Raw genomic sequence first — 13,407 nt, 5'->3', positions numbered from 1 at the left:
ATATAAACTGAGACAGAGAGAACTGCATTTGGTATGAGTGTCTCAACAATTTTTTTTATTAGAAGACTATGATTTTGTTTAAGGTCAAAGTATAAAGTTCCACATTCTTACCATCAGAAAGGACACTGGATGGCCTTTCTCCATACAGAAGTGCTGTATGATCCGACTTTCTCATAGAACTGGGACTTAGACTACTGATTCTAAGATCTGAGGCGCTCTTCTGTTCTTCCCTCGGAATGTCACCTGCTCTGAGAGTTTTATAGGATCGCCGAGGAGTAACGCTTGACCGCTGAGGACTCACTGACGGTTCTTTGGAAAGCCGGATACTGTAGGACTCCTGTGACTGATGCAGATGTACCACTTGCCCAAGTGATGTAACTCCTAACATGGTTTTTCCATCTAGTCTGAAGAGCACAGGAATGACTAAATATTCAAGATGGTGACAAAATAAATTAATAAAAAAAAAGTTGTGGAAGATGTGAATGGTAATGATGGCTTGCTACATTTATCTGAGCAATCTGGATCTAGATGGTTACAGGGTGTACCACAGAGAGTTCAGCAGTTATTCAATGACCCTTGTACATTTTATTTATTTCATCAATTTTCCCTCATCCATCCATTGGTTTTCTGTAACTAAAAATCTTTGGGAAAAATGTGCTGTGGAATTATAAAACAAAGATTTTTTCCAGTTTTCAAAAGGGAAACAAACTTTATTATTCTTGGTGTGGTTTCTGATTTGTGGATTATTTTTGTAGTTGGCTGTACAACAAAGTATCAAAGTCGTTGATACTGCCAATGTAAAATCAGAAAATCCTCTTACGTATATAAAAACAAGAATAAATCAGAGCTTTACAATATTTACACAAAAACACACTTTGTATAATATATACACAAATATATATTATACAAACTGGCATTGCCAGTTCTTAAGGAGTAGTAATCATTTGATTTAATACAAATCCAAAATCCTCTATAAAGTAATTATTTTCTCATTTAAAATCCTTCGTTCATCTATCATCAGTTTAGTTCTGAATATGAACAAGGTGAAAGTTTCAGATGTAAACAATGCAACATTTACCTTGTTGCCATTTTTAAACACTTCACATATTTCTTTATAGCTGGAAATACATCATTACATCTAAGTATATAATACTTACGATGGCACAGTCAAGATCAGTGTGTGATGTTCTCCAGGCCAATAACCTTGTGCTACTTCTTCAAGCAATTCTTTTCTCACAATGGTCGAACCTTTCCAGACCTCCTTGCAGTCAGAATGCTGCTGTAGTAACCACGAGTCTGGAGATTCTCTGTGTCCAACAGTGGAGGCCTCACCAGTGACAGATATTTCTGAGGCTTCTATTTTGTCTTGTACAGATGAGATTGGGATTTCTAATGCCAAGCCATCCCTCTGCTCCACTAGAATGACTGTCTGTCGAATAATAAAGCATTAATTAAATGGGTAGTTTACTGAATACACATTTTTTTGGAAAGATTCTTTTTAGAGATAGTCTGAATATCCTGATCATACCAAACCACTTTTATATATATATACTTTATATCATACTAGATCATCCCTAAAAGTATTAGCCCATAATAAATTTCATTCCTTATGACAAGGTTTATTGATGATTTGCTCCAACCTCTTTGATTTCTACTCTGTCAGGAACGGCTCCAAGTTGGTGAAATCCAAAAGGTTCCAGTTTAGTGGTTTTTCCGGCCCTTGTCAGATGGAATATGAAGATTCTGCAATCTTCGCTAGCAGTTATTACTAGAGACATTCGGCCACTATTTTCCGGCTCGTATCTTTGGGAAGCTGTGACGTAAACTACTGGAGATTCGTGAGGCCTTTCCGTCTGGACAAGTGTGAGCTGAGTATTGGAGGTCTTCAGAGAGGCATGGAGCAGATAGAGAATGACTGATCCATCTTCCAGACCAACCACCAATAGATTATCATCTTCTGCCACCTGATATGAATAAGTATTAAAAACACTATTTACGGAATAAAAGATATATATACATACTGTACGTATAAAGGCTCTTAGAAATTACCATAAAGATATATGTGAAAGCATGACAATTCTTTCAAAATCAAGAAACGAACTGACCCTTCCATCCTCCTGAATTTCATAAATTATTCTGCCGCAGACAGCAATTTCTCAAATTCCTTCCACATAAATACTAAACATACTGTGAACAAGAAGCTTTAAATGATACTAAACATACTGTGAACAAGAAGCTTTAAATGCTCCAAAGTTTTCACTGTTATACCAAAAAAGGAATAAAAGTTCTTGTTGTGCTCTTCTTTAGTCCAATGAAGATGTGAGTCTACATAAAATTATGTCTCGCTACGGTACATTACACACCTCAATAGACTGATAGATCATGAGTTAAATGAGATACCTGACAGATAGCCCACGTGACACACTGAGGCGATCCAGGAACCTCTGCTTGAGCTATAGTTGTTGGGACTATAATTCTGCGGTCAGCATCATCGTTGACTGAACTCTCGCTGAGCCTCTGACAAGAAAAATAATTGTAGTGTGCAGTTAGAAGCAGCTTTATGTTTTCATTTATTTGAATATCTCATCTAACCTTTATTCAGTTATACAGATTTAAAGCCAGTTCTGTCTTTATAAAAATCACTAGAAGCTGAAAGTTTATTGTGAAGCCAAATAAAATAAAAGTTTTGACAAATTTGTCAAGAGTTATGACCTTTTTTCATGAATATATTTGTCAACGCAATTTATCTTGAAGAGGTCTCGAACTTAACTTAACCACAAATGGTTGTCTTGTTTTGTTCATTTGTGTAAATCCAGTGTTTTCATTTAACCCAAACTGGATGTAAAACTGACCTGGGGAAGAGCTGCAACTTGAAGATACCGATGATGGGTGGTGGTGGCTACGAGAGGATGATTTGGAGCCATGGCAACACCAGACACGCTCCCACTGGGTCCTTGGTGCAGGACACAGTTGTGCCAGTCTCCTTCCCACACAGCATAGATAACACCTGTGTTTGTCTGGGAAGAGATGGGGGCTGAAGCCATTCACTTTGGGAGCTATGTTTTTATTGCAATACGTACTGAGATCTGATCGGAATATGTTGTGGGTAAGGATGTCAAGTCAGACCAAATTACGTACCATGTATATGAGTCATGTGATGACAAGTGAAAAACAAATTTATATATGGAAGGAAGGTTTATTTTTGTTTTCCGTGTGTAAAAATCTTGTTTTTCATAAAGTTCATATTTCACGAATTTTAGGTTTAACTGCAGAAGTTGACACAGTTCTTATGAGGAAAAGTTATAAAATTCAAGACTGCTGTTTAGCCCAGTGGTCAGCTGTTGGCCTATTATAGATACAATAAATATCATGAAAGTTTGGACGAACCAGAATGAGAGAGTCCCACCTCTCCTAGTGTCGGAGGGGATAGACTTGATAAGATCGGCTAAAATGCAGTATCAAAGGCGGAGTAATTGTATTTGGAAAAAAGGACGAACATCTTTTTGCCCTCTTCTGGTGCAGTTGAACCCCTCCATATTGAAAGGAAGAGCAGCCAGCACAATCCTAGCTGGACCTATACATACTGCAGCAGTACAAAATATCGGTACAATAACACCAAGAACCCAAGTTAGCCAGACACCTACCCATGTCCTTTACACCTCTCACTGCTCACGTTCTTATTCAAATCCATGGTGGACAAAACACAAAAACACCATACACACATACATACATACGAATGACATTTAAACTTGATGGTCAGTCAGAAGAAAACCAGACGTCTCAACATGATTGCGCCAAGAGAACAAAATGATGACGGCAGGCGAGTGGTGGGTGCCATTCATTCACCCCTTTACCATCAGTTAACCAACTCGTTACCAGGTTTCGATAACTAATTCCAGCTTGAGCTAAGGATCACTCCCTTATAAAAGGCAATGGTTTGTCTTCCTCAGTAATTTTAGGATAATAAATAGAAAACAGACTGACTAGCTCAGACTTTCGATTTAACTCTTGCCCTATGGTGATTTCACCAAGACTAAGAAATTGCTAAGAAAGTGATTAAACAAAATGCAGTTGGTACCCAGCACATACATTAAAAATCATATACTGTACAAGTGAAATGACAATAATATTCCTCTAAAAATACAATTTACGACAAATTGTCATAAATTGTATTTTTCCTAACTATACAAACCTGAGGTCCTTTAACATATGGAATGTAATCAGCAGCAGCTGGAACTGGTTGTAAGCTTTGAACAAGGAGGTTAGGTAGTTAACTGCTTGTCTGGTAGTCGGGTGTACCGCCCGGCTGGGAGGTGAAGCTTTACTTTGCTTTAGACCCAGGAACAGAGTGAGGGGTGGCATGAGGTGGGACTATGTGTAAAGGACCTTAGGTTTGTATGGTTAGGAAAAATACTATTTACTACAAATTGTGATTTGTTCTGACATGTAATACAAACCCTCGGTCCTTTAACATATGGAAGACTCACTTATTGGTGGGTGGAATCTGAGTCTTAAGAACAGACTGGTGTTTGTCCGACCTTGGTTCCCTCCCTGGTCATAAGAGCAGAGGGAGGGATCCTAGCCTCTGTCCAGCTGATTGGGGTGTGCACTGCAGGATCAGTGGTCAGACGTCTGGACCAAATTCATAAGAGGGAGGCAAGAAGTAGTTCCTACTTCAAGAGCCAAATATAAGGTCATGGGTTTGTCTCTTGTTGGCATCCACTCCCCCCCTTGTTAGGGGAGTGGTGGGTACCCGCTCCTATCCCTACTGAAAGGAATAGGACGGAGCTCAGTCGAGTAGCTTACCTGCATCGGCCTCCTGTCCTGCGTAGTGACGACCGCAGCCCTCTGCCCACAGGTAGAGGAGAGAAAAGGGGAGGAGGAGAAGCCAGTCACACTCTCATTTGCTCACCCAGTCATGCAGTCACGGCAAGGATGTGAATGCTGTTCTGTCCGCTTGGGAGCTGGGTAAGCTACACAACTTGTTGAGCAGCCACCATGGGTCCCAAGGAAAAGGTGTCCAAGGACCTGTGGGCGATATCCCAAAGATAGAAAGATGATGAAGGTGGTCTGGTGTCATCCACTCCTATCTGAAGCCATACGTCTTCCTGATCACCTCACAAAGCCAGAAAAAAAGTGTTCTTGGACACCTCCTTCTTGGTAACCTTGGTGCTAACGAAGAGGCGTCGACACTCAGGTCTGAGGTGACGAGTTCTCTCAGAGAGCAACCGTAGTGCCCTCACAGGACCAAGCAGCATCTCATCCGAATCATCGTCGGTGAAGTCCCTCAGGGAGGGGATCGTGAATGACTCGAACCGGTCGTCAGGGACCAAAGGGTTCTGAGTCTTCGCTACGAAATCCAGGACGAAATCGAGTGTCACAGATCCCCATCCCCTCGTGTGCTTAACATGGAAGGAAAGACCATGAAGTTCCCCTACTCTTTTCGTCGATGCCGGAGCCAGCAGAAAGACGGTCTTGAGGGTCAGATCTCCTGTCGTTACGACTCCCGGAGTGGCTCGAAGGGTCTTCGAGTCAGACTCCTAAGGAAGAGAGTCACATCCCACCCTGGGGGCCTGAGGTCCGTGGGTGGTCAAGACCTCTCGAAGCTCTTCATCAGGAGGGAGATCTCCATGGAGGTGGAGGTGTCCACTCCCCGCAGCTTTGGGACTAGGGCCAGAGCAGCTCTGTAGCCTTTCACTGCGGAGACGGAGAGGAGCTTCTCTCGGCGAAGGAAGATGAGGAAATCCGCTACCTGCTGAAGAGTGGCTCTGAAGACGGACCACTTCCCCTGGTACACAGCTGCAGAGGACTGCCTGAGGTACCCAGCCATCTCTGTTGCTGCTTGACGAGAAAAGCCTCTCGCTTACAAGAGATGGTGGATAACAGCCAGCCGTGAAGAGACATTGACCGAACCAATCAGTGGTACTGTTCCACGTGTGGCTGGCACAGGAGGTTTGTACCAGTGGGGAATCTTTCTCGGTGCTTCGGCGAGAAGAGCCAGCAGGTCCGGATACCAAGCAGCCTGAGGCCATTTGGGTGCCACCAGAATCATCCGAAGATTCGTGGTGACCAGCACCCTGGTGATCACCTTGTGAATCAGACAGAACGGGGGAAAGGCGTAAACGAAGAGGTTTGTCCCACGGATTGTTGAAAGAACGTCCTCTGCAGCTGCCCATGGGTCCGGCACAACCTGGAGTAGAAAACCTTGAGTTTTCTGTTGTGCCAGGTGCGAACAGATCCACGACTGGACCCCGCCCCCCACAGGTTGAAGAGCCTTTTCCGCCACGCCTGGGTGAAGGGACCATTTGGTCCCTATCACCTGATTCCGATGGCTGAGCTTGTCTGCCACTACATTTCCTCTTGCCTGGTAATGTTATCGGGCTAACAGCTCTACCGAGAGAGCTACCGCCCATCATGCACCTGTAACGTCAACTGGTGCAACGGGAGGGACACTAGCACCCCGTTTGTTGACGTATGCCACTAACGTGGTGTTGTGCTCATCAACACCACTGAGTGTCCCATCACCCGTTCCTGGAACTCTTGGAGCGAGGAACGCTGCCTTGAGCTCCAGGACATTGTATGTGAAGGTGCTTGTTGCGATGGTCCCCACACCTGCTCTACCAGCAACTCCTCCAGGTGTGCGCCCCATCCCTCAGTAGACGCGTCTGAGAACAGCAGCATCTCCAGGGGGGTTAGTGCGAAGGGGCACTCCTCTTACGAGGTTCCGTCTCGTCCACCCACAAGGCTAGGTCCTGCCTCACCTCCTCCGTGAGAGACACATGGAAGTACGGTGGGTCTCTTGCCTGTGACCAACTCTCCTTTAGCCTCCACTGAAGTGACCGTAGGTGAAGACGCCCGTGAGGGACTAACTTCTTGAGAGACGACAGGTGACCGATCTGATCAGCAGGTCTGCGGGGACGACTCGCCATGCTACCGTATCGATCAGCATGCCCAGGTACTTCATCCTCTTCTTGGGCTCAAGATCTGACTTCTCGCAGTTCACCACGATCCCAAGCTCACGGCAGAACTCAAGGAGTCGATCCCTGTCCAGTAGCAACTGCGAGCGCGAGCTCACCAGGACCAGCCAATCGTCGAGATACCTCAGAAGATGTATCCCTACCGAATGGGCCCAAGCCGACACCAGAGTGAACACTCGCGTGAACACCTGTGGGGTGGTTGAGAGACGGAAACGAAACGTGCCCTGAATTGTACAGCGTCCCATTTGAGGATGAAGCAGAGGTACTTCCTGGAGGACTGGTGGATGGGTATCTGGAAATATGCATCCTTTAGGTCCACAGAAAGCACAAAGTCGGTTTCCCTGATGGAATCGAGCTCTGAGCGTGGTTGTTTCCATCGTGAACTGAGTCTGGTGAACGAATCGGTTCAAGGGAGAGAGATCTATCATTGGGCGCCAGGCCCCCAATGATTTCTCCTTCTCCACAAGGAAAAGTCGGCTGTAGAAGCCCGGTGACTGATCCTGTACGATCTCCACAGCTTGCTTGCTCAGCATGGCTTCCACTTCTTGCCGAAGTGCTATGTCCCTGGCAGAACAGGGAATGTACGTCTGTAGATGGACCGGGTTGGAGGTGAGGGGTGGCCGGCGACTCAAAGGGTAGTAGATATTCGTCCCGAAGGACATCCACAATCCAGGTCTCGGCTCCGTAGCGCTGCCAAGTTGCCCAATGCTCGCCAGGCACACCCCCACTTCCGGCAGCAGGTGAGGGGGGAACACCGTCCCTAGTGTTTCCCCTTCTTCGACTTCTTCTTCCCTTCCCGGATCCTCCTCTGGAGAAGGAGGACTGACGGTCACTCCTTACCGCAGAAGTCGAAGGCTGGATCTTTCCTCTCGGCTTCGACGAGGCCATTGTCTTAGCTGCAGAGGAAGCGCTAGCTGAGCTTTGGCTTAGCGCAGTGGCTCAAGGCTGCCCAGTTGCCTTCGAGACTGCCTGGTGGACTAAGCGGTCACTGTCCCTCAGTGCGCTGCTGTTCCACCGCAGCATCCACCATCTCTCTAGGAAAGAGAGCGGGGGAATCCAGCACCGGTCCGTTCTCAGACCCAAGCTGCCTCACGCCCCTGCCAACCTGGTCACTCGAGTCAGGACTGCGCCCAGAGGTCTCAGAACCAGGTTGCCCACAGGTTGGCTGTCTGGTGGGTGGGCCAGTAGGAGATAGCCCTACCCCCAGACTGGCACAGTCTCCTGAAAGCCGGGTCTCCTTCGGGAGTGACCACAGGTCCAGCCAGGAGACTGGTTGGAATGCTGCCATGGCAGTCGACTCCAACACCAATGCCTCCAGAACAGCAGGTGTTGAAGAGACACACCCGGAGTTAGCCTAGTCAGCTCCGGGTTAACCTGTTTGGGCGGCAGCGGGTCCTCCGAAGGCACGTAGAAGCTACTCTGTTGTGGTAGAGGAGGGGGAAGCAGCTTGGACAACCTGCCGGACCGAAGCGATTCCTCCTGTCCGGAGACGAGAGAGTCCACTTGGCCTAGCACACTGTCGGCCAAGGCCGATCGGGGCAGACCCACCGTCGTCCTGGGTTCCCTCTTAGGACCCCAGAACGACTCCAGCCTAGATGTAGGCTCAGAGGGCGGGAGCACCGATCCTTCCCTGAGGTCATTGTGCTGACGAATCAGTGTGATAACCTCAGCGAAAGACCTCTGGATCTCGGGAGTGACTGCGTCCTGAGGGGATGGACCGTCAAGTCAATCCGGAGAGAATGGCTCCCGAGACCCTCCTCCTTCCACAGGAGGAACCACAGACCCCTCCAGGTCTCCTCCAACCACTTGGGCGTATGATCTGGTCGGTTCCTCAGACCATGCCAGGCTCATAGGCCCTCGTGGAGGGACCGTGAGAAGCGCACCTCCTCACGGTCGCTCCTAATCGCCTCGCTCCTCCGGTTTCAGCCCGAGGAGGTTGAAGGGATAGGAGAGGAAGACCTGATGCTCCCCCTTGCCCACTGGCAGAACCGGTGTGCTGGGGGGGGGCGGGGGGATGCAGGCGATCGCCAACTTGCGGTGACGATCGAGCTGGAGGCCTAGTCGTGCGGTCTCCCTGGGGAGAACCGCTGGACCGAGAACGGTAGCGATGTCCCCGAGCGTCAGGAGAGCTGCTGCCAGTCACCCTATCTGTACGGTCCTGATGGGAGCGACAGTCAGGGGACCGGTAGAGTCCACTGTCGGGGTGGGAGCGTGGCCCGTCCTCACGGTGCGTCACAGTGCCTGGGCCAGCTGAGGCTGGTCCTGGCGAACGGGGGGACCTCTTCCTTGCCTCAACCTGCGTAAGGTCTGGGGGGACCGTCGCGACAACCCTGGGAACCGGCGGATTGACACAAGAGCAATCGCTGGCCTTGCAGGAGTCTCCTGAGCAACTGCCACCAGTCTTCCGCTCCTTGCCTGGGTCCCGGCGGCGAGCTGGCTCGGCTGCACGGGTGACACTCTGTACCTCTCGCAAACAAGCGGCCGAGACGGTACCCCGTCTTCTTCTTCCTAGCGGAAAGGAGAGATGGGCGTTCCCGAAGGAACAGAAGGACCAGTGGAAGCCCCAACTGCCCCACCGGAGTGAGACAGACCTTAGAGGTCTCTGAGCGAGACTACTTAGGGGGGGAGGAGGCATCCTTCTTCTTCCTCAGCTGTGGGCCTTGCGAACGTTCGAAGGGGAAAAGAAGCGGCTGGCAAATGACAGACGACGACAAAGAAGACGACGATGAAGACAACGATGAAGACGACGACACCTTCCTCTTCTTCTTCGTCAGCTTCCTCAGGACCACCGTCAGGTCCTCCATCCAGGACAGAGCTGGAGCAGTTGCTGAAGCAACAGTGTCCAGCTGCACCTGTCTGGAGGGACTGCGGTGGGGGCAGCAACACCATGGGCTGGAGCGACAACGGCAGGAACTGGTACAGGAGCGGCAGCAACGGGAACTGGTGGCGGTGCAGAGCCAGCGTCATCACTGGTACTTAGGGGCAGGTCAAGCGGGAGCTCTTGGGACACTGAAATTCAGGGGCTGGGGCAAGAGCAGCGAAATCAGGCGGATGGTGACCTCCCTCTTCGGCAAACTCGGCAGCGGAGCCTGGACTGCAGCTGTGTGCTGCATATACACCAGGTGGGTAGTGTAATGGTAATTGCTGTATAGCAAAGAAAGATAAAGGAAAGGAAAACGCATTTTTCGAGAAGTTCGGCAGCAAGGAAGCATTCGCGCAGGTGTTGGGGGGGGGAGGTGCCTGTTCTCATGATGGTTCTAGAATCGGCTGGAGTGTTGTGGAACGCAACAGGCGCTGAAGTGTTGTGAGAAACGCTGCGACTTCTGATGCAATACTTCGTCAAGAAACTTCTAAATCGTTCCGGTAATCTCGGGAGTCTGTGACGCTCGCCGTAGGCCCCCGCCCACAAGAATGCCAATATAAATACGATGGACGAAGTAGGAGGAGGCAGATCATCAGTTAGTCACGGAGTAAGAGATCATCAGTAAGAGCCACAGATCAGATTATCAGTGAGAGATCAGCAGCAGAGATCATCAGAGTGAGATAAGAGAAGGACAAAGGATCAGAGAGGAAAAGTCGCTTGAGAGAGTTTGGTCGAATTCTGGTCAAGTTGTCGTCAGAGTGGACGACCGAGTTATTTCGACGTTGAGCAAGACTTCAGAGAAGAAACGTTCTGTTAGAGGTTTTGGGGAGTTCCTGCCCTTCAAGTATCAAGAGTGGACATTATTTTCTGCAATACGGGGGCAAGGAGGGATCTACAATTAGAGTTCTCCTTTATGAAGCCGTTGCTTTCGAGTTGCAAAAACTGGTCGGCAAGTACTTTCATTACCTCACTGTTCCCCCAGTTCACGCAGTTGAAAATTTTACCTTTTTTATGTACAGGTACTATCCGACTTACAACCTACTCGACATACGACCACTCGTACTTACAACCCTTACTTCAGACAGTTGACCATTGAGTTACTTGGCACTGCGCCATCTCATGAGAACTCTCATCACTCAGGCAGCATCAGTTTGAGTTACCCTGCCCTATCTGCAGCATCATTTGGTATTAACTGTACTGTAGACTGAATTGCAAACCAATTTACGTAAGAATCGACTCCTGACATGCATGCAAGAACCTAACCCCATTGTAACTCAATGCCTGATTGTACCTAATATATACTATTACATAAAGGATTAAAATGTATTAGTAGAAGTACATTATGGTAAAAAGATTGAATAATGATTGTACATTACATTACAGTACTAAGTAGGCACTTATATAGCAAAGGTTTGATAGTATACCCTACCCAGTATGTTGGCCACTTTCTAAGGTTCGACTTACATCCATTTCGACTTACAACCAGTGGGTCGGAACCAAACTTGGTTGTAAGTAGGATAGTACCTGTAAATAGGAGACACCATTCTGCATTTATCTTTGTTAGTAAGCTTGTAAATAAACCTTTGTTGTGTTAGTGTTTCTTTCTATATTCGTATCCCCAGTTTCAACTGTTGGTGTTGAATTCTTTTTGTTTATAATAATATTGAACCTGGAGCGGACCTCTCTCTCAGTTCGTAATGGGGAGGAGCAGCGTAACCCGGCGTCGACACCGTTGTTGTGGTCGACATCTCTGGTCCATGGGTGACCAGCCTGGATCCACGTGCTGCTAGGTGGTACAGCAGCCCATAAATACTCTGTGTCCCCTGGAGCCCAAGCGAGTACCAGACCTGTCCAAGATTGTCACCCGCGGCATGCACACCTGAGGAAGGAAAGGTCGGGTTAATGGGGGGGGCGAGGTGCCGCGCGCCCTCCTCCACGCTCGACTTGTCAAGCGAGGAGAAGGACTGTGACACTCCCCCCCGAAGGGGAAGGAGCCATACGCGGGAGCTGAGACAGAGGAAGGAAAGAGGAAGAGGTGTCTGTTACCAGACGAGTCGCTGGAGAGCCCTCCGATGATTCCTTGGCCGGCTTACGTGCCTTCTTCCTCCCCTCGTAACGCTCCCACTGCTCCCCGACCACAATATACACAAATCACAGGGCTCGGTGCAAGAGCATTCATGCCCTCGACACCGAGTACACAAATCATGAGGGTCTACCTCTACAAGAGACCTAAAGGCCCCACACTTACAGCCCTCCACACCAGGGCACAATCTGCGGCTGACGGGGGGCGGGGGGTCTCTCCGGCTCGCGGGAATCCATCACACGATCCACGAGCAATAATAGCAATATAAACAAATACAAAGTACTCACAAGTTTCCACCACAAGCACTCAGTAATAAGGAAAGTTGAGAAAAAATGCTTCTTAACGAAGTATCTAAGCATACGACAACAGCAGGCACAGCGGTGAAGAGCACGTCTGGGTCCGAAGGCAGCCGAAAGCAAAGTGTAGCTTCACCTCTCTGCCGGGTGGGCGGGACACCCTGCCTACCGTATAAGCGGTTAGTAACTACCGAACCTCCTTGTTCAAAGCTTACGACCGGTTCCAGCTGCCGTTGATTACATTCCATATGTTAAAGGACCGAGGGTTTGTATTACATGTGGTAATTTAAGTCAGTGATTATGTAGTAAAATCATCACTTTCAATAAGTAGGGTTGTAATAGTATTTGGAAAGCAAGACAGGATAATTATCATCCATGCTGTCTACCCGAGCATGAAGGTGCAATGTATCACTACCCTAATAGTATTCTCCTTGCATTTCAATACATTTTTTATTATTTGTTAATCTTTTTTTAATAAGTGGGGTATCTTCTTTCTGTATTTCTCTTTAACTCATCTTACTTCTTCCTCATGAACACTATTCTTTGGAAGCTTGAATTTCAAGTCAATGGCCCCCTGTGGGCTTGTTCCATGTGAATAGGTTTCATCTTCATTGCTAAAAGATCTTACCTGTATGATCCAAGCTGTATTGTGCCTGATGAAGGGCAAAAGTGTGACAGGAAAACCCGGCCCTTTGTGGACATGGATCTCCCTCAAGAGCTGCAGCCAGGCTTTAGTGACACTAGTCTCACTCCATCCCCTCCTCAGCAAATCTGAACCTGAGAATAAAGCAAGGCCAATGACTCATTAAAAAAAAGTCCTGTTGTAAATATCTGGTGATCAGCATGTCGAGTTGATCTGGCTGTTTGATGAATATTGACCTCACTCAGGAAGTGTTTCCTTTTTTGTTTGTTTATTTTTTTTAACAATGGTATAAACTGGGTATTTACTGTTAATAGTTGTAGTACTTGGGATGACTGATTATTATTACTATTCATTACCTTAGCCTCATTAATAAATTATCATGGGTCTCACCCAAATGGGTAATCAGTAATTCAGTTTCTCACTACACACTTCACATAGAACGTTCTAAATATTCAGATGGTTCCTGCCTGCGACCAGTAAAGTTGTTAATAACTGGTCAACCAAGAGTGCTCAGTGACTGCAGAAGCATCAACAAACGTTCCACT

General features: G+C 47.8%; 1 protein-coding gene across 1 annotated transcript in view; it reads right to left on the bottom strand.

Annotated features, from left to right (window-relative positions):
• LOC135201958 (uncharacterized) overlaps positions 1-3,004 on the bottom strand; it is an 8,448-nt gene extending 5,444 nt beyond the window's left edge. The window contains exons 1-5 of the mRNA XM_064231239.1: positions 2,853-3,004; positions 2,401-2,517; positions 1,641-1,964; positions 1,158-1,429; positions 112-404 (exon numbers count right to left, since the gene is read on the bottom strand). Of these exons, the coding sequence (XP_064087309.1) occupies positions 112-404; positions 1,158-1,429; positions 1,641-1,964; positions 2,401-2,517; positions 2,853-2,924 (1,078 nt within the window). The 5' untranslated portion in view covers positions 2,925-3,004. The remainder of the gene's footprint in view (positions 1-111; positions 405-1,157; positions 1,430-1,640; positions 1,965-2,400; positions 2,518-2,852) is intronic.
• Between the last annotated feature and the right edge of the window lie 10,403 nt (positions 3,005-13,407).

The sequence above is a fragment of the Macrobrachium nipponense genome, chromosome 30, assembly GCF_015104395.2.
Source record: "Macrobrachium nipponense isolate FS-2020 chromosome 30, ASM1510439v2, whole genome shotgun sequence".
NCBI lineage: Eukaryota > Metazoa > Arthropoda > Malacostraca > Decapoda > Palaemonidae > Macrobrachium > Macrobrachium nipponense.
Note: the sequence above shows the minus strand (reverse complement) of the source record. Positions and strands in the feature narration are given on the sequence as shown.